General features: G+C 36.7%; 1 protein-coding gene across 5 annotated transcripts in view; it reads right to left on the bottom strand.

The window, feature by feature from the left end:
• Positions 1-12,113: 12,113 nt before the first annotated feature.
• LOC149535248 (uncharacterized) overlaps positions 12,114-22,493 on the bottom strand; it is a 52,159-nt gene continuing 41,779 nt past the window's right edge. For 4 of the 5 annotated variants that reach the window (XM_089807480.1, XM_089807482.1, XM_089807483.1 and 1 more), the window contains 8 exons: positions 22,137-22,202; positions 21,311-22,035; positions 21,156-21,204; positions 20,930-21,052; positions 20,458-20,559; positions 20,240-20,331; positions 19,970-20,123; positions 12,114-12,732 (listed from right to left, as the gene is read on the bottom strand). In XM_089807480.1, coding sequence (XP_089663606.1) covers positions 12,475-12,732; positions 19,970-20,123; positions 20,240-20,331; positions 20,458-20,559; positions 20,930-21,052; positions 21,156-21,204; positions 21,311-22,035; positions 22,137-22,202 — 1,569 coding nt within the window. In that variant the 3' untranslated portion in view covers positions 12,114-12,474. The remainder of the gene's footprint in view (positions 12,733-19,969; positions 20,124-20,239; positions 20,332-20,457; positions 20,560-20,929; positions 21,053-21,155; positions 21,205-21,310; positions 22,036-22,136; positions 22,203-22,493) is intronic. The other variant, XR_016358077.1, reaches the window with a different exon arrangement.

Raw genomic sequence — 22,493 nt, 5'->3', positions numbered from 1 at the left:
AAAGAAATTACACATTATGATATAACGGGGGGTATTGTACAAATCAATATTTTTGAGTAAGTTCTTGATTTGGCATTGGCACTTAGTCAATGCGAAATACATAGTATGATATAAGGGGGAGTATTGTACAGGTTAATCTTTTCGAGTAAGTTTTTGATTTTGCATTGACACTTAGTTATTTTTCACCAAGTTTTGTCATCAATGCCAAAGAGGGAGATTCTTGGCAATCATTGAAGGCACATATATTGTCATTGATGAAAAAATAATAAATTGGTATGATTGTTGGATCTAATGACAAGTTTTGATAATGTGCATACATGAAAAATATCTAAGTATTATGCAGGAAGATAGAGAACAGTCAAAAAGTTTTCATCAACAAACAATTTATTAATTAGATATGGCCATAATTTGGGTAAATGATAACATAAGGTTTGTATATGCTTTACATATGTTTTTTCTATGGTTTATGTTTGATACATGCTTTGGATGGAAAAGGTTATAACTAGGAGAGTTCACTTCTATTTAGGAATAGTTTTGAAGATTAAGAAAATCGGCCTAAGGAACTAAATTGTTTTACCAATTCAATTACTTAGTGTTGTAGAGATGACATCCTAAATATTTTTTATTAAGTGAAAGAGGTTTTTGTAAGGAAACTTGGCAATAAAGAATATAACCATTTCCACATAACCCATAATAAATCTGAAATAAACACGGAATTAAAATCCACATGCAAGAGAATAGACAACATACCCACAAAATTGTGACACAAGATATACCCTGGGAAACCCTCATTGAGGGAAAAACCCAGCCTCCAAAAGCATCCATCGCCATGTATTATTCAGCAAAAAATACCATTGCCATACAACCATGGAAGCCTTCATGGCCATAGCCACAACCGAGCAAACTATGTCCATTGATGAAGGCTTCCATGGTTGTATGGACAAGGCTTGACAAGTTAGACAAGTTAGCCTTGTCCCGCTCGACCCTTGCCTTTTGTCTTCTCCTTGTCACTCTCTCTCTCTCTCTACAACAACTACCCTTGTGGCTGCTTATATAGTAGCAACTCCCACAAAACCACTAAGTGGTATTACATAAACCATGTGCTAAAACCATGTGCTACCTAACCCACTGACCCCACATTTAATATTGGGCATTTAATACTTTTCCCCAATATTAAATAATTACATGAAATATTATCACAATGTTACAATACAACTCATCAAGAATATTTCATGGGAATCTTTACATGTTGCACGTCCATCTAGGTACAACATTACATAATAAAATAAAATAATAAAATAACAATATTATGCAATGTGTGCAACACCCATTATCTCAACAATTTTGAAGGGGCCTTGAAACCCATGTACAAAGCAGGTGCAAAGATGAACAACCTGCAAAAAGAAAAAAGATATGTCATGTGCTCTTCAAAGAGAAATGGGGTAGAGACACAATAGAACATAGATAGAGAAGGGGGTACCAAACATCTCACAAACCCCACCTACACAAACTGGTGATCAAGGAAAATATTTTAATAATTTGATCACCCTACAAAAAGAAAATGATAGCATATTTAAGGTTTCCCCTTAAACCCCCAACTTGCGGGAATTAGGAGAAGAATGAGACGAAAATTTCTTTGAATGCTTTCTTTTAACCATAATCCATCCTTCTTCAATCTTGGTTGTCACAAAGTGCTAGGCCAGTGAATCAACAAAATTGTCAGAACGAGCAAAACCAACACCATTAATGATAGGTCATACTGTTGCAAGACTATTAGCACAAGATCTTCCCTTCATAGAGTCAATTTGGACAGGGCTAGTAACATTTTTTTTTTCCCATGGAAGCCATAACAGTCTCAACAAATCCATGGTCGATTGAGCTTGCAATATCAATCTCTATCTAGTTAGTAATAGTAAAAAAAGTAGCACCAAAGGCTCTATGACCAAAGCTAGCCACATGAGGGATTTCAATGGCAACAATCAACTAACTGGAACCAACATGATCAAGAGAAGGGACAGTCACATCTTCCTATTGTTGAATAACAACAGTATCATCTAAGGTAACTTCCCCATCATTTGCATGTTTTTGTTATCACCGTATAATGCTGCAACACAACACCCTTCCACCATGAGGAGGGTTCCTTAGATTTGATTTCTTTCAACCTTGCACTTTGCCACAACATGCCTAGTATTAAAGCATTTTATGCATCTAAATGAAAGATTTTTGTAATCTAAAGACTAGATCCAAGAGCCAATAGGACTGAATATTTTAATTTTCATAAGAAGGCCTTTAGAAGCATCTATATCAACACGAATTTTTGCATAGGTAGAATGCAATATATCGGAGGATTTTGAATCCACCATTAAAAAATCACCTAAAGCCTCACCAATTTTCTCAAGAACAAAATCATCCCAGAGATGAAGACGTGCCTAGATATGCATTTCAAAAAATGATTCAGTGGAAAGACTAAAGTCCTTATGCCAAGGCTTCATCATTAGAGGGAAATGATTTTCACATGTGAAGAAATGATCACATAAAACGATTTTCCTATTATCCATTTTATCAAATCTGGTAATAAAAAAACCTCTTACTAGAGGAAATATCTTAATAGAATTAGTAAGATATAGATCTCAGTGCTTAGAGATCCAAATGTGGAGCTACTTGAGAGAGGTCCAAAATCCCCTACATGAGAAATAATTCTATCTGCCTCAAGGGCCGTAGTTCATTGATCAATCTCTAAAACTATATCTTTATCCAAATTAACGGAAATAGGGGTACAACTAGGAAAGCTTTTAGAAACCATGAGCTTAGTAACAACCTCCAAACTCGCACCATTACACAAAAATTGGGTGAAAGAAATCCCATTTATACCCCCCACAACAACTTCCTTCCAATTTATAGCCTTCCACAAGATCATTTCATTTGCTAAAAATGAGAGCGAAGACCCATTTCTAACCCCCCACTAGTGTAGGGCACCTACCTAAACTTGAGTTTTTGGTATGATTAAGGATTGGTTAGGTGTGAGTGTGTGTTCAATAACTTCCACATGTCATAGGAAGACAACTACTCCAATTCTAAGAGCTCAAATGCTCACTAGGCCTTAATTGTTCACAAAATTGCTCATTTAGCTAAAGTTGCTCAATACAGAAAATTTGGGAAGAGGTGTGCAACTAGGGTCTTTGATTAGCCAAATAGGTCCTAGTTATTCTATCTAAGGTCCTAGGATGGTCCTATGTGGAACCATTTGGCCACAAAGTCTTGTGAGCAAAAAGTTGCTCCAAAGTTGCAAAATTGCAAAAGTTGCTTGAAATTTTTGCAAGAAAATGCATTTTATCAGTTTTGGTGGTTGTAACTACCAATGCTCAGATATATGAGTAGGGTAGATGATTTTTTGAGGGTTGGAAGAATTACCAATAAGATTTGGCACTTTAGACCATTTTGTACAAACTTCTTTGCAGGTTTCCTTGTGTTCTCAAGTAGTCGTACGAATTGGCACAACAGATCCACTTTATATTTTTGGTAGCTTAGACTTTACTAGTTTTGTTTCATATTCATTTAGAGGTTGGAGTGTTTGTTGGGACCAAAAATGACAAGTGAGATCAGGAAGACTAAGGGGAGAATCTACATGGTCAGTAGGCTCCAAGGGAAGTTAAGATCCTAAGTATGGGTTAGGGTTCTAGGAGTAAGACTAGTTGGGCTAGTGCCTAAGGAGGGAGTTGAGTCCTCATAAATCAACTATACCTAGGAGGCAAGCTGGTAGAGTAGCCTTGGAAGCTAGGAATGGTGAAGGGACAAGTACATGAATCTTGGAGAATTTAAGATTGAACTTGAAGTTTGTTTGATTGGAACCTTAAGCCTCTCTGCATTCACTCACCTACCTGAGATAAATTGCACCCAAAAATAGGGGAAGCATTAGAAATGAAGCCCTTCCCAACACCCTCTGCCACGGAAAGGGAAGGGACCAAGTGACCTGCGCCATGAACAACCACCAGAACCTTAACACTGCAGTGCACATAAACCCTCTAGAGGCTAGAAGATAGTAAGTTCTTACACTGAAGAGTTTCATAGGTTGAGCCTTAGGGATAGAAGTCAAGATGAAGAGGTGGAAAGAGTAGCAAGATACCTTAATGGCTAGAGGCAGGGGATCCAAGATGAGATCACCATGATGGCTCCAGATAGTATGCATAAATGTTTCCAAATGACATTGAGAGTATAGGAAAGGCTAAAAGGAGTGAATCATACCAAAGAGGAAGAGGCAATAATAAAGGATTCAGAGGTAGAGGTAACTCTGGGAGAGGAAAAAGTCCTAATAGGACTGATGAATTACCATTTGCTGACAATAGTGGGAATAACCAATACAGAGGGTCAACTCAAAGGGGTGGATTCAGAGGAAGGGGACCACCAAGAGGCAGATTTCAATCACATGGTAGGGGTAACATTGTTTTTACTGGCAGATGTTACAATTGTAATCAAGTGGGACATACAATGGGTAGGTGTCTAGAGAAGGCATCTTCTTCATCCTTGAGAGAAAGGAGGAATCAATTAGTGCAAGAAGAAGATACTCGAAGTGTCACATCACCTATCTCTAAGGCAGGGCCAAAGTAGTTAGTGAAAATTTAATGTTGAGGAGAACCTTGCTAAAGGTACCTAGTGTGATTGAGCCGCCACAAATAAAAATCTTGTTTAGGACAACTTGTAGGTCACATGGGAAGATTTGCTAGGTAATAGTAGATTCAGGCTCCCCTGAAAATATAGTCTCTACTGAAATGGTGGACAAGTTGAAACTTGGAAGAGTACCCCATACCACACCATACAAGGTGTCTTGGTTGAGTAAAGGTCAACAAGTCATGGTGGATGAGCAGGCCTTAGTGGAGTTTGAGATTGGGGAACATGAGGACAAGGTCCTATGTGACATTATGCCTATGGATGCATGCCATCTCTTGTTGGGGAATCCATGGCGGTATGATGTAAAGGCCATCCATGATGATGAGAGGAATAATTATGCTATAACCAAATAGGGTAGGAAGTATCAAATTGACCCTTTGGTAGAACCTAGTGAAGAGAAGCAGGTTTGGAGTAGTGTTATGCTATTAAGTGGCAAAGAGTTTTTAAAGGTCATGAAGAAGGAAAAAGGGGTGTGTTGTGCAATGATTGTGAAGCCAAAGGAAGAGACCAAGACAATGGTTAGTATGCCTCAAGAAGTGCAGTATTTATTGGATAGGTATCATGAGACAGTGGATAGTGGGATGCCTAGTGCATTGCCACCTATGAGGGAAGTGAGTCACCAAATAGACTTGATACTAGGGCTCAACCTACCTAACAAGGCTGTCTACAAAATGACACCTAGCCAAAATGCAGAAATAGTAAAACAAATTCAGGATTTGTTGGAGAAAGGGCTCATAAGGAAGAGTTTGAGTCCTTGTGCAGTCCCTATAGTCCTTTCACCCAATAAAGATGGTAAGTGGAGGATGTGTATGGACTCTAGAGCAATAAATAAAATCACTATCAGATATAGGTTCCCTATGCCAAGGGTTGAGGACCTATTGGACAACCTAGGAGGCTCATGCTACTTCTCCAAAGTGGATTTAAAGTCAGGATATCATCAAATCAGAATGAGGCCTGGTGATGAGTGGAAGACAACCTTCAAGACAAATGAAGGGTTGTATGAGTGGCTAGTAATGCCATTTGGCTATCCAATGCTCCAAGTACCTTTATGAGACTCATGAACGAGGTGCTAGCTGAATTTATTGGTAAGTTTGTAATTGTGTATCTAGATGACATTCTACTCTTTAGCAGGTCTAAGGAGGAGCATATGAAGCACTTGGAGATGGTATTGAGGAGGCTACATCAAGAGAAGTTGTTGATCAATCAAGAAAAATGTGATTTCCTAAAGACTGAATTAGTGTACCTTGGTTTTGTTGTTGCTAATGGATGTATCAAGATGGATCCTGATAAGGTCAAGTCCATCTTAGAATGGCCAACTCCCAAGGGTATAGGGGATGTTAGAAGTTTCCATGGGTTAGCATCCTACTATAAGAATTTTGTAAGAGGTTTCAGCCATATATGTGCACCTATACTGAACACCATTAAAGGGGGCATGAAGTGCCAATTCAAGTGGACAAAGGCAGTAGATAGGGGATTTGAAATGGTAAAGAAGAGGATAGTAGAATTGCCTACTTTAAGGTTTCTTGATTTCAGTCAGTTGTTTGCAGTAGAATGTGATGCTAGTAAGCTAGCCATTGAGGTAGTTCTAAGCCAAGAAGGGCATCTTGTGGCTTTCTTCTCCAAAAAGCTAAATGAAGCCAAATAGAAGTACTCCACTTATGATTTGGAGTTATATGTAATGGTGCGAGCCTTGAAGAAGGCATTACCTCCTCCTAAAGCAGTTTGTGGTCTATGCAAATAACCATGCCCTTAGTTTCCTAAATGGGCAAGAGGAATTGAATCAAAGGCATCTCGAGTGGGTGGAATATCTACAAGCATTCACTTTTGTAATGAAACATAAGAAAGGTGTGAGCAACAAGGTTGGTGATGCTCTTAGCAAAAGAGTTCTAGTCATCCAAGAGATTTAGTTGCAAAGTGTGGGAACGAAAGATCTCAGTGACCTCTACAAGGAGGACAAGGATTTCAAAGAAGCATATGAGGTATGTGTGAATTTCAACAAGGTTTTAAAATTGATTTCACTGAGGATATGTTGTAAGAAGGATTATTGTTTAAGGGACATCTATTGTTTATTCCTCAATGTTCTATGAGGGAGAATATCATCAAGGAAAAGCATCAAGGTAGCTTGGAAGGCCATTTTGGAATAGACAAGACATTGGAGCAGGTTTCTAGGTACTATCATTAGCCTAGATTACAAACTGATGTGAGGAAGTTTGTAGAGCAATGCCATGTATGTCAGAGAGCTAAAGGGCATAGTAGTAATGTAGGGTTATATCAACCAGTCACCATACCACAAAGACCACGGGAGTGCTTGAGTATGGACTTTGTTTTAGGACTTCCTAGAACACCTAGAGGACATGATAGTGTGTTTGTGGTTATGGATCTTTTTCAGTAAGATGGCACACTTCAATCCATGCAAACAAACAAATGATGCTTCACATACTGCAAGACTGTTCTTCAGGGAGATTGTGAGAATTCATGGTTTGCCACTTAACATTGTGAGTGATAGAGACACTAAGTTCATAGGGCACTTTTGGAGGACCCTTTGGAAGATGTTGGGGACTAATTTATCATTCTCTTCAGCCTACCACCCTCAATCTGATGGGAAAACAAAGGTGGTGAATAGATCTTTAAGAAATCTCTTAAGGTGTTTCACAAAACAACATGGTCAGTCTTGGGGTCATGTTATAGGGCAGGCAAAATTTGCTTATAATGACTCCATCAATAGGAGCACTGGAAAGAGCCAATTTGAAGTGATATATGGAGCTCACCTTAGGGGAATCTTGGAGTTAAGGGATCTCAGCCTACATGACAAAAGGAGTGCCCAAGGGGAGTCATTTGCTGAACAAATGAAGGAGGTACATGACCAAGTGAGGAAGACATTACAAAACCAAGTGGACAAGTATAAATCAAGGGTAGATAAGACAAGAAGGGATTTGCAGTTCAAAGTGGGGGATTTAGTACTTGCCTACCTCAGAAAGGAGAGACGGTCCAAAGGCCATCCAACTAAACTGTTGATGAAAAAGATAGGACCTTTAAGGATCCTCCACAAATATGGCACTAATGCCTATGAAGTAGAACTTCCTCTAGACATTGGCATATCTATTATTTTCAACGTGTGTGATTTGTTTCCATATAAAGGCACTCATGTAGTTGAGGATCAACATACTCTTGCCGATGTGGAAGGGGCTGACTGGGTACAAGAGTTATCCACACCCCAACCTTTACAATTGGAATGCATTGTGGATTCCAAAGTGATCAAGAAGACTAGGAAGGGTCCCTACAAGAACTACTTGGTAAAATGGAAGGGACTACCAGATGCTAAGGCCACTTCGATGACTAAAGTAGACATTCTGAAGCATGGGGTCACCATTGAAGACCTCCTAACTAAAGGGACTTGAGTTCTTTGTCCCAGGGGAGTATGGTGCAGTTGAGTTTTTGGTATGATTAAGGGTTAGTTAGGTGTGAGTGTGTGTTCAATAACTTCCACATGTCATAGGAAGACAACTACTCCAATTGTAAGAGCTCAAATGCTCACTAGGCCTTAATTGTTCACAAAATTGCTCATTGAGCCAAAATTGCTCAATAAGGCAGATTTAGGAAGAGGTGTGCAACTAGGGTCTTTGATTAGCCAAATAGGTCCTAGGTATTCTATCCAAGGTCCTAGGATGGTCCTAGATGGACCCATTTGACCACAAAGTCTTGTGAGCAAAAAGTTGCTCCAAAGTTGCCAAAATTGCAATTTTTGCAAGAAAATGCATTTTATTAGTTTTGGTGGTTGTAACTTCCAATGCTTGGGTATATGAGCAAGGTAGATGATGTTTTGAGGGTTAGAAGAATTACCAATAAGATTTGGCACATGAGACCATTCTGTACGGACTTTTTGCAGGTTTCCTTGTTTTCTCAGGTAGTTGTACGACCTTGTATGGATTGGCACAACAAATCCACTTTACGTTTTTGGTAACTTAGACTTTACTGGTTTTGTTTCATATTCATTTAAAGGTTGGAGTGTTAAGGTTTGGAAGTTTCAAGTTTTGTTTTCTGTTTGGTTTAGGCACCAGTTTACAATGTTGTTTGCACTAAATGGCCCTAACTTGATCACCCCATGGTGGAAAATGCATGAAATCAATGGGGGTGATAGGTTAGAAGATGTATATGCTTTTTCCTTTTTGTTTTGTATTTGTTTGATGGAATTCCAAGCCAAATGGTAAAGCCTTGGGCTGATTGTAGGGAGTCAGTGAGCCTAGACAATTTGACAAATGGCAATGCAAGGCAACACCCATGATTGTGTTGAGGCAAACCAGTGCCTTCCTAGAAGACCTAGGATGTCAAAGTGAATACGTAAAAGGAATGGAGGCTTGTTGATGAGTTTGAAGAGTTGAGGAGATTTTAGTTTGCTGACTGGACCAAAGGCCTAATGTTAAGGCTGAAAACTAGGGCTTGATACCAATTAGGGTTGTGGTTGTCATAGAACCTTGCAAGTTTGGATTCTTGGTGTGTTAGGAGATAGCTACCAGATTCCTAAGTTGATTTTGAGGATTGTTTGGAGAAAATAGAAGAAGGAAGGTAAAACAGGGTCACTAGACCTAAAAGACAATAGGCCTATGTAGCCTAGGAGTAGTGTTAGAGCATTCTCAGTGTTTTGTTGGGACTAGAAGTGACAAGTGAGATCAGGAAGACTAAGAGGAGAATCTGCATGGTCAGTAGGCTCCAAGGGAGGTTAAGATCCTAAGTAGGGGTTAGGGTTCTAGGAGTAGGACTAGTGCGTAAGGAGGGAATTGAGTCCTCATTAAATCAACTATACCTAGGAGGCAAGTTGGTAGAGTAGCCTTGGAGGCTAGGAATGGTGAGGGGACAAGTACATGAATCTTGGAGAATTCAAGATTGAACCTTAAGTGAAGTTTGTTTGATTGGAACCTTAAGCCTCTCTGCACCCGCCTGAGATAAATCGGGCCCAAAAATAGGGTTAGCATTAGAAATGAAGCCCTTCCCAACACCCTCTTCCACGAAAAGGGACTGAGTGACCTGCACCATTAACAACCACCAAGAACCCTAACACCTGCAATGCACACAAACCCTCTAGAGGCAAACCCAATAGCTGCATCATACACACCTACATGAACCGTAGGGCTAGAACCTACAGAAAATGTCATTGCAACTAGGGGAACAGAAGAAGCCAATGCATCACAAGGATGCACGTGCACATGTGGGAGATTTTCCTCTTGCCATTCAAAAGCTATTGATAAACCCTAGGATAGCATTGCCTAATAATTATTTTTGGAGATTGTGCAATATGTATTTTGAAGACATTTTGCTAAGTCAACTAAGAAAATAATTGAGGAAGGCATAAAGGAAAGATAGATTTCAGATGCGAGCAAGGACTTAAGTTATGTGAAGATGTTATGATGATGTGATGATTATTTGTGAACCTTGATGCTAGAACAAATCATATGCGAGCTACATTGCAGACTAATTAGGATTTGTGATGTTAGTATAGTCAATTTTAATATTGTGTATATTATTGTTTTAATTGGACAATGAATCCTCATTAAGCAATGAGCTTTTCTATTGTAATACAACTCCTAACAGGGTTGAAACCTCTAACAAGGTTGAGTTATATTACAAGGGCTAACGTACTAAATATATTTAATAGAGTCAAAACTCTTAACAAGTATTTTCATATTAGTACATAATTTTTTTTAAAGAGGGGTAAACTCTTTGACTTGGAGCTATGAACCAGTGAGGCCACAAATAGGGACCTCATCCCCATGAGATTTTAACCTTGATGGCAAGGATATCAACACAACAACTTAACCATCACAACATGCCACTATTGGCATATTAGTACATAATTTTAAACACCATCTTGAATGGGATTTTCCCTTGGCCGAGGTTTCCTCAAAAACAAATCATGGTGTTATTTTTTCTTTATTGCTTTATGATGTACTTTCTTATATTGCTATATGTGGATGTTTATGGTTAAGATTCAAAGTAATTGATTGGTGTATAAGTGTTGTAATATTGATTCACCCTTCCCCCCTCTTAGTATTGCTTGATCCTAACATAAGCCTTAAGAACACAATAGTACTATAAGTTATAAATATAATTACAATAGCACTCCCTACACTAGATAAAGTAATTTCCCCACATAAATTGTATGAGTTGTAGGCCCCATGGAAAGGACACACAAGGTTCCAATGGAAATCTGTTTATTTATCAAAAAAGGTATTACCTTGACCTTTCAATGAAACCCCGCCTTTAAAATATTTATATGATTCAAAATACTAATTATTCAAAAAATGTACTACCTTGACCTTTTATTTGAATCCTATACTTCAAATACTTATATGATTCAAAACTAATACCTATCTTTCATAAAATATGTAAAAGATGGAGCCTTGGTCCATACAAGTAGCTTAAGAAACATTAATTTTGCATATAGAAAGGAAAGTTTCTTAATCATGTGGTATGCCACCATTGAAAACATCAAGTTAAATTGATTTCAACATTCGTTTAATTTGTGATATTTCTATCGGGATTCAAAAAATTTGAGTCAAACTCATCGACCCATGTTTCATGAGTAGTGCTTCACAAGAACCCTTTTCTCATGAAAATGAATAGAACATGTAGCACTCCTTGTCATTGATCTATGTTTCATGAGTAGTGGTTCACAAGAATCCATTCATTCTCGCAAATAATGCTCTACTACTTGTCAATTAGCTTATTTTGTTAAAAAACCACAAAATAAATCTGTAAATAATGTTTAATCATCTTCACTGGTATACATCTTAAATATCAAGTTAGAATTATCCCTTGGCGCACGTATGTTATAGAAACCAAACATATAAATCTGCAACCTTGAAACTATCAAATTGCAGATCTTTCAAACACATTTTCTTCCATTTGAAAATCAAGTACTTTTGGAAACTCCAAATTATCCCTTTTAAGAGTAATAAAATAATTTAGAATCTTGCTCAGTACAAAATAAAGTGAAAAGACACCATACCACCATCTATATCAAGTTATAAACCAACTTTGCTGTCATTTTAGAACTGCACACGGATGAAATTGATACATTTCTTGAGTCTCATAACAACGTGAAATTTTTAGTAATTCAGAATCTTGCTCAGTACAAAATAAAGTGAAAAGACACCATACCACCATCTATATCAAGTTATAAACCAACTTTGCTGTCATTTTAGAACTGCACACGGATGAAATTGATACATTTCTTGAGTCTCATAACAACGTGAAATTTTTAGTAATTTAGAATCTTGCTCAGTACAAAATAAAGTGAAAAGACACCATACCACCATCTATATCAAGTTATAAACCAACTTTGCTGTCATTTTAGAACTGCACACGGATGAAATTGATACATTTCTTGAGTCTCATAACAACGTGAAATTTTTAGAAATGCAAATTTCCAAAACCACAAGCACACTACTGACTGCAAGGAACCAAAGGCAGTTGAATAAACTAGGAATACGACATGGAAATTTTACACTATAGACAGGCCCCAACCACAATAAAGCACATATGTGCTTTTACAGCTACTGCTTATAAAACCAATTTTGAATTTTCCTGTATGCCAAAATATGCCAATGAATTTCAGCAGTACTAAAAAGAGGCATATCACTGACAACAATCGAGCTGCAAAATGCAAGCAATGCATACATTAATGTACAGATCAGTTATTATACAAGACAGAGTATCAAAAATGCAGCTAGGCGTTTTAGTTTCAATTACATCAGGCAAATGAGGGAAGACTTTTACTGGCGTAAGACAACATTATTGGCAATTGTTTATAAGCTACTGGCATCCCTCAAGCTTAATAATTGGAATAACACTTTTTAGCTTCTTCGGAATATCAGCTTTGGTGATCATACCACCTGCATGACCGTCCATTAGAAGCTTCCCTATCTTCGATCTCCATTCTGTGTCATCATCTTCCTTCCTATCATGTACAACTCGGTCACAATAGTTCAGTAATGAGGCTAAGCCACTATTTGGAGTCCATCCATAATCCTCCAGTATACTTGCTTCCTCTTCGTTTAGGTCATGGCCAATCTATGTTATCCAATGGAAAAATAATCAGTACATTGTTGAATTAAACAGTGTATCCAGAACAACTAGCACCACACATGCAACTAGGAATGAGAGGAAAAGATCCAAAAACCAAAGTCACATTTTCTATGAATCATCATTAATTCCAAATAGTTCTAAGACAATCTAATTCAATAAACTAATATGCCAAACAATAACAAGTATTGAAGTAGAATAGCTATCCAGGTAATCCACAAAACGGAAATCAATGAAAATAAGATGTCACTGAATCTCAAATAATCGTAACAAATTTCTTCAAAATTCATTAACAGTACATCCACAAATTGTCACTGGTACATACCAAATTTACAGATACAATAACAGAATTTAATAGAATCTAAGAATTCAACATATCCTTTCAAGATCTACTCTTTAACTTTTGTTCTGAAATTTGTTTACAACTATGTAATATTTCAACTGGAAAAAGTCTCTGCTTGAGCATCACAACTCAAATCCCTCAAAAACTGCCAATAATCGTCAGCAGTTGGAACAAATTTGCAGTATAATACATAAGCACTGTATTTGTGTTCCATTGTGTGGATCTATGAGCTTCAGTAGAAGTGTATGAAAACTTTTCTTTTTGTTTAGCCATCACTTGCCAAAGCAAATCTTGACAACCTTGGGATTCTAAAAACAAATAAAGTACACTCGGCTCAATTAAGAAGGCATTAAAAATTTATTTTAAGAAATTCTTCTGGCCAAAGAAATAAGTATTGAGCATGTTTCACGTCAATAACCATAGCAAGTAAAAGATATTACACATGCCAATCTTTCATTATTAAATCTTGTGAATGTTTCTTCATGAATGTAAATCGATCTTGATTGCCCTGGTTTGAGCAGCTATGGAAGTGCATTTGCTACCTTGCTGTGAGTTAATTCGACCCTGTTTATCCATACCAATGCCCACACATATGCATGAGTTTCTCGTGGTAAAGTAAGCGAGGACCTGCACAATCAAGGTCCTTTACCTCTTTTAGGGATGTTGAGATCATAGGAGTCTATGAATTTCATATAAAATAATAATGAAATTCCCTGCTCCTTGGGGAATATCCTTCCTTTTTAAGTACCTCTAGTGATTTCATTTTGATGGTAGCTAACACTTTAAATTTCATTGCATTATTTAAAAAATTATGTACCAATGAACTTCAAAAATTAGGTACCTGAATGGAAGGACTTTTACACTCATGGGCTACAAGAATATTGTTGGAGTAATTAGGTCATTATCTAATTAATTATTTAATTAGGTTCTTCAATTACTTTATTCATGTAAGCTAAGCTTAGGTGCTTTTTATCTTTTATTAAATTAAGCTAATAATAGATCAAGTTTGCTTAGTTGAGTTGATCTTAGGTGATTTTTTTTGAGCTAAATTAGTTTCCTAATTTTAGATTAGGTTTCTCTTGCTTTCTATAAAGCAAGTCATTCATTCATTTAACCTATCTAACTTCATTGCAGGTTAATCTCAATCTCAGATTCCTCTTTGGATCAAACTCTCTCAAGGTTACATAGCATTAATCATGGCTGCTTCTCTTTAATATGATCGGTATTTTTTTTGCAGGTGATTCATGGGCTTGTAGGGTTGAACAAATTATTCCTCATTTTTCCTCAGCTTGTGAGGCATGCTCTATTGAAAATTGTGTTACCAGGTTCTGCCTCCAAACTCTTCATGCCTGGTCTTCATTCATTTGTGAGTACCTGTCATAGGTCCATTCCCAAACCAAAATGGCCTGAGTTCTTACTTTCTGTGCCCTAACCAGGTAAACTAGGGACAGACTTGAGCAGGTCACCAATGCCCTAGCCTCACCCAGGGCACACAAGGGTCCATAGCCATGTGTTCCATATAGTTTGAAGGAATTCATAAATTGGGTCCATAGCCATGTGTTCCCTATAGTTTGAAGGAATTCATAAATTTTCAACTGTCTTCGTGCTTTATAACTCGATGCCTTTTTTCAATCATTCTTTTCCATGCCAATTCACTCCCTATTTTCAGTCAGATGAATGATCAAAATGGTAATATTAAAGAGAAATTTATTAGGTGCATTTACAATGCATCAAGTTCTGTATGAGCAGATTCCATCTTTGATGACTAAAAAAATGTGGCCTGTGTTATCCATTAAATATTTGTTTGTATAGGATAAACATGACTAAGTGTTTGGTGCATTGGTTTTGGCATCTCAATCTCACTTATTGATTTTGTAGTTGGCCCTACATTTTACATATTGATTGTTTGATATTTTCAGAAAAGTTTCCTAAATACAAAATTATTGACAAATGGATATGCATAATGTTAATTAGACCAGAAATTTAGATTGCTAATAATTTATATAATCTTTTGTGTGCCTGTATCCAAAGTTCAAACCAGAGATCCCAAAATCGCTGTGATTCTGGCGATTCTCGCAATTTCACGACTCGATTCAAGCCTCCTGAGTTTTGCTGACTTGGTAAACTAAATCGGCAATTAATCTCTAGAAATCATCGAGTAAGGCAATTCATCCAAAATCGCCAAAAGCCACTAGAAAAAATCAGCCACACGGCTCAATAGTTTGGCCAGCAAAAAACAGAAAATTTAGAAGCTTTTTTTATTATATTTTTAACGTTCCTTTTAGTTATAACCCTAAAAGGCCTTCTATTTGTTTAGTATGACAAAAGGAGAGGAAAAGTGAGAGAGGAAGAGAAAAGAGAAACCATAGGTTGCAACCAGCAAGAAAGAAGAGCATCAAAGATATCACAAATCAATCTGGGGAGGCCATAAATTTGCATTGGGAGCATTAAGGAGTCAATAACAACACTCATCAACTCATTTGCAAGAGGTAAGTGTTGATTTTTTTTTGGTATGTTCGTGTATTCTTCATTTTTTGTTAAAATGTTTTTGTTTTAATTTGTAAATCTTGAATGTTTTTTTTACTAAATTGCAAAGTTCAATCTTGCAAACCCTACAATGTTTTTAGAACAAATTTGCAAACATGTATTTACAATTTTTTTCAAAAAAATGTAGGGTTTGCTGTTTTTTTTATTAGTTGAAGTTTTTAATTGAATTTTTTTATTGCAGCAGCCTTAACTTCCATTTTTCACAATGCCTAAAAAGGATGAGGCTTCATAATATACCGAAGAATTTCCTAGAAGAACAAAACATCAAACAAAATGCAAGTTTTGTAAAGAAATATATTCTGGTGGCATCTATAGATTCAAATACCATATTGCCGGCATATGTAGACATGATGTTACCATGTGCACTCAACAAACTGCTGAGGCAAAATGCTTTTGTTATGTGCAATTAGAGACATATGAACAAGATAAGTTAAATAAGAAAAAGTAACTTGAACAGTTAATTGCTATTGGCTCCCATGCTCCTGCATACACAAGTTGTGTTGGAGAGGGTTCTTCCAGGCTCTCTTTCATCCTAGCGCTAGTGCTAGTGCTATTGCTACTGCTAGTCATTCTGCTACTGAGACAGGCCCTATTACATTTGGACCTAGAGTCGGAAGTCGAGATTGGATATAGTTATTTTGTGTCACGCACTACTCCTAGTGCACAACCCTTGCTTGACAACATGGGTTGAAACAAGGAGATTCATGTTGCTGCCAGCAAACAAATTTGCAATTTTGGCACTTTTGCAACATTCCATTTATTGCAGCCAAGTAATTAATTATTTTTTATTTGTTTTCTTTAAGTTTAAAGTTAAATTTTAATTATTTCTATTGGTGTAATCATAGATTCATATTACATAATGATTTGTCAACTAATCATAATCTATCTGTGACAGGTCTCCTTATTGGCAAGGCATGATAGATATCGTAATTGTTGGTGGTCTGGGGTTTAAAGCTCCTACTGAGGCTAATTTGAGTGGCTACCTCTTAGATGAAATGGTAGAGGGTTTGAAGCTTGAGCTAGAGGACCACTGAAAGGCATGGACCCAAAACAGTTGTACCATCATAACTGATAGTTGCACGAATAGGAGGAATAAAACACTCTTTAATTTTCTTTTTTCATGTGAAGGTGATTGATCCTTCTACTTTCCTACATGCACTGTGAATTGTGATTGAATAATTTATATTTTGATTTGTTGATTCTTAATTTGTTGACTATCCATGAAAATTAAGTATTTTATACTATTTAAATTTTGTAGGATCCACCATGTTCCTCAAAAATATCGATGCTTCCTATCATGTCAAAAACGCAACACACTTATGTGAGATTATTGAGGAAGTCATAGCAAAAGTGGGGGAATAAAATGTGGTGTAGGTGGTGAATAGATAATGTAGCAAGTTATGTTGTTGCAGGTAAATTTTAAGTTTTAAGCTTTAACTTTTCAAGTTTTGGTGATAGATAATGTAGCAAGTTATGTTGTTGCAGGTAAATTTTAAGTTTTAAGCTTTAACTTTTCAAGTTTTGAAAATAAATTTATTTCAACTTTTCTAATTCTAAGTTTCTTAACAAATCTAAATTTCTAATTAATTTAAAATTGTTGTAGGTAAACTTTTGATGCAGAGGTGCCCCAAAATATTTTGGTCTCCTTGTGCAACACAGTGCCTTGACCTCATGTTGGAGGACATTAGTAAGCTTGAGTGGGTCAAATAATGCATAGAAAAGGCAAAAAATATATGCAAGTTTATCTACAATCATGCATTCACCCTCAGCACAATTAGGAAATACACTAAGCAAAGGGAGTTAACTCTTCTTGGGATTACAAAGTTTGCCCCAAAGTTCATCACACAATCCTTGTTGACATCAGGGGAAAAATTGAGGTACATGTTTGTTGGGGAGGAGTGGACTTCCTCTTCCTTTGCTATGACCACTGCAAGAATAGATGTGGCGAATTGCATCTTTGATGAGGATAGTTTTTAGACACCTACTAAAGAAATATTGAAGGTAAATTTCTAAGAATTTAACATTTAGTATTTATTATTTAATTGTTTAATAATTTAGTTTTACTTTTAGTTTTATATTTAAGTTTTGACTCATGTATTTTTAAATTATATGCAAGTCAGTGAGCCCCTTGTATCTCTCCTACGAATTGTTGATGGGGAGAAACCCTCTTTGGGCTACATATATGAGGGCATGGATAGGGACAAGGAGGCCATTAGATCCCAGTATGCAAGAGTCCAGAAGAAGTATACCCCCATTTAGGAGATCACTGATAGGAGATGGCAGAATCAGCTCCATAGGCTCATCCATGCAGCAGCTTATTATCTGAATCCAGCATATCGTTTATGTCCTGACTTCAAGGCGAATGAGGAGGTTCTAACTAGCCTATATACAGCGATGCGAGGTTGAGTAGTGATGGTAGTGCCTCAACTACAACCATGAGCTAGACAATTCAATAACTTGAAGGGGCAATTTTCTCTAGCAAGATGGCCATAAATGCTCGGACATCATTACACCCAAGTAAAAATAATATATTCTTAAGTTTATGGCTTATAAGCTATGTATTTTAATTTTTGATTTTTTAATTTAGCCTTAAAGTTGTACTTATAAATAAGAGTAATTGTTTTTCTTTTCCCTTATTTCAAATAGACGGTGGCAAATGTTTTGGCCCTCGACCCCAAATCTTCAAAAAGTCGCCATCAATATTTTGAGTGAATCAAGCAATGCTTCTAGATGTAAGCATTGTTGGTCCATGTTCGAGCATATCCACTCGAAGAGGCGAAATAGATTGTTTGTGCAAAGGTTGAATGATCTTTTCTTTGTTCATAACAATCTTTGTCTTAGGACTAGACAAATTTTGGACATTGATTCCTCTACAATCATTCTAGAGGAGATTGATCCAAAGTCAGAGTGGCTCATTGAGGCTACCAATGTAGTCTTCACTGAGGCAGATGATGAGTGGGTTGACCAAGCAGATAGAAAGATTGAGGTTGTGGCTATGATAGAGGAAGAGACTAGAGCATGTTCAGGCATTGGCAAACGCACATGTGCACACACAAACGCAAGGCTTGCTGATGTTGTTCACTAGCCCATCTCACAAGTAGGGGCTATGGTTACTCAATCCTCTAGGACCTACTCAATCCTAGGACCTAGCACTGGCAGACGTACATGTGCACGCACAGACATAGGGCCTGCTGATGTTGTTCATGATTCCATCTCACATGTGGGGGCTATGGCTACTCAGTCCTCTAGGACCTACCTTAGATGCCTTTGTAGAAGGCAGACAGGATACTCAAAGGCTGAGGCTGAGGCCGTCACAGAACTTGAGGATGATGATGAGGATTGAGCTAGAGCTTGAGAAGGTAGACTTGTTTTTCCATTTTGTTTACAGATAGACATACGTTTCGTCAATTTGATGTCATTGGTTTTATGGATCTTTATCTTACATGCATTTATGATTTGACAACATTTATAATTCTATATATCTAGGTCATATGATCCTATGTTTTCTATTTACTTCAACTACAATTTACATTTTATGTATGTGATGGATTTATCATTTATGTTCCTTGTTTATGTATGTTAGCTTGTATTTTATGATGTTATAGTTTGTTTAAGTTATATTCAATAATAAAGGGTGTATGAAATAAGTTTGAAATTGTTAAAATCTCTAAATTTCAAGGATTTTTTCACTTTGTTGATTTGTCGCTAAGTCATAGTCGATTCACGAGTCGAGTCGGCATTGTCAATTCCGATCCAATTTAGGGTTTTGGTTCTTTAGTTGAAACCATACTGAACCCAGCTCAAAAATAATTCAGCTAATCACCATAGCCAGGTACATTCCAAAACTGGCAACTTAAACAGACCCCTAATTTGTTTAACAACAAACACATATCCATGTGTGTCTAGGATGGACTAGGGTTAGGCCCCAACAAAAGCACTTTATGAGAAGGAAAATCAAATCGTTGGCCTATTAGAATGTTCATTCAACATAGGAGTTATTCTAGTTAGTTGAAACAGATAGTTAAATGAACTCTGGTAAAACACTACTAAAACAGTAATCTGCCTAATTTTGATGCATGTAATTAATAGTATATCTCCAAGACCCAAGACTTGAGGACAACCATAATAACTAACCATGCTTCTCTTAACATTTTCCAGATGTGAGAAACCATTGGAATCACTAAATTGAATTGCAATTTCAAACTAAAACCAAATGAGAAAACTTTCAATTTGTATTGATTAAAATTCAGAATGCTTTCGCTTAACAGCTATCTTATAAGACCTTCCATTCGAAACCAAATTCCAAGAAGTAATAGAAGAGCCAGGAAATATCACCTCTAGAGGCTTGTTTGCAAGAAGAGCTGTTCTGCTACATGTAGCAATACTCATTACAGTAATCAATCTTCCAACCTGCCACTTGATTGGCAACAATTGAACAAGCTCAAAGAAGTATGTTGCGTAACCATATTCTGGACGCTCTAAGACAATTCTGTATATGATCATTCTGAGTTATATATTTAATAAGGCCAAAAAATAACTGCAAAGAAAAAGACGCCCTAAAAAAGAACTATAGAGAAATAAATGTTCTATGAATAACCAGAGCACCTATTATGTCTTTCGAATACAAACACAAAAGATTGAAGCTGTCGACACCAGCCCCATTCAACAGGCCACTTGCGGTTTTGTAGAGATCTAGTCTGAAGTATCAAATATTAAGTATAATTATTGAATAATTTAAAAGAAGCATGAGCCTTAGATATTTGAATATAGATTTGATTGCTACATCAAAACCCTTCTACTGGACAGTACAAAATACCATGTACCTGTTCAATCAACGAAAGCAAACAAGGTAAGCAATAATTAGGCTTGTTGGGTGTCTGTCGTGTGCGAATCACCTTAAACAAACCAGAAGGCCTTCCCCAAAGCTGAAACAAAGTCCAGAAAATGAGCCAATATGTCCCATTCAAAATGATGAACAAAAATTAATCGTACTGTAATATTTGACATTAAAGCAAGGTAATATAAAATGTGATCGCATGGAACAAGCAAAGCAACAAAAGTTCAAAGGTAATCTTTGTTTTAGAGAAGGAAACAAAAGTAATTACACATTTCAAGAGATCTACCATAATATTTCAAGTGATGAAAGCATTAAAAATAAATAAAACTTTTATCTTAATTTGTAAGATTGATGAAAGTCAGAACCAAGACATAAATCCTAAACAGGTAGAGATGAGCCAATAGTAGAAAGCTGAAGCAAAACATGATATGTTTCATATATGACAGTTTTAAACTGACCTTCTCTATGATATTTTCAAGGTCTTTAAAATTATCTTCCTCATTAGCCAGGCCTAACAAATCTTCATTTATGAATTCACCATAGAGCTTGATTTCCTCCATAACACCTTTTTCTCTTAACACCTGCATGTCCAGAGAGAAATTAAGAGCAAAGCTTTTACACATGATCATTTTTAGCTGCAATGTAGAACGAAATTTGTGGGTTTATATCTTAAAATGTTCATACCTGTAGAAGACCAGGGGCATCTTCCTCAAGAGCAGTTTCAACCGAACATCTGAATGAATATTGTCCCTTGTCAGTTTTAACCAGAGGCATATTTTAGAGAGAAAAACAGTTGAAAGAGATAGAAAAATAGTAAGAGGAAGAGAGTAGTAACCCACGTTTTGGTCTTTTTATTATTTCGCTTTAGAGTAAAGTTTCTTGCTTTTTCCTTCCAGCCTTCACCAGAATTAGATTCTCCTGCTTGTGAACTGTCTGCTTGAAGCCATTTTGTGTCAATATCCCTGTCAAGATGTGCTTCTTTACAAAGCTTCTTTCTCTCCTCAAGTGAGACATGGTCTAATTCATCATTATTAAACTCATCAATAAGTTCATTTTCACAATCCTTGACAGGTATAAATGAAGGGGCTATCTCATTCTCAATTTTCACCTTGATGGGAATTGCTGAAACTTTAGGTGTAGCTATTGAGCACTCTGCATTATTCCAGTGAGGTTTTGTTTCTTTGCAGATCAGTGTCTCAACAGGTAACAAAGAATGGAATGGAGGCAATGGCTTCAGTTTGCTATTAGTGTTGCTCTGACTTAAGAGCTGCTGAGTAGACTCTTTATCGCCAATTCTGTGGCAATCTTGGCAATCATCAACTTGATCTACTTCTGAAGGAAGACAATCTAAATCTTCCATAACTGCCATATTAGTAACACAAAAAACTGGGCTTTCAAAAGTCGTATTCACAATCTCCTCAGAAACTCCAGGATGAAATTGTCCGTGTGAAAGGTATCTTTTCTCAGAAACATTTGAACTTGTCACTTCAGAAACTGAGACCTCGCATAATTCTACAGTTTGTGTAGGATGTTCAGGTGCTTTTCCAGAAATGTCTAATTTAACCTGTAATGTCAACATGAATAAACCTTTCAAATTGATTTAAGCTTAATATAATGTTTCAAGCAAAGGATGGCAGCAAATCTGCAATACTACCACCAGTATACCTGATAAGCATCAGCACCACATTGCAATGGGATTCCTGTGGCCTCTAAACTTTCATCTCCCTTATTCTGCAAATTTAGATACAATCAAGTGGCTACCCCTAATTAACCCCAACAATGAAGTAGTAATATTTTATTTTCTATAAGAACATTTACTAATTCATATATGATCAAAAAGAGTAATCGGAAAGATTACAAAATGTAACAAAGGTCAAGTTCTAAATGAGCATGTCAACGTAAGTGGGCCCCTGCACCCCCCCAAACCCCACACCCACAAAAAAAGAAGAAGAAAAGATTTATTTTAAAAAAAACCTCCCTCTCAAATTGCAACTTTCTAACTATTACCAAGAGCACCATAAT

The sequence above is a fragment of the Cupressus sempervirens genome, chromosome 10, assembly GCF_028749045.1.
Source record: "Cupressus sempervirens isolate cs-2001-9-10 chromosome 10, ASM2874904v1, whole genome shotgun sequence".
Lineage (NCBI taxonomy): Eukaryota > Viridiplantae > Streptophyta > Pinopsida > Cupressales > Cupressaceae > Cupressus > Cupressus sempervirens.
This window is presented reverse-complemented; position numbering and strand designations above follow the sequence as displayed.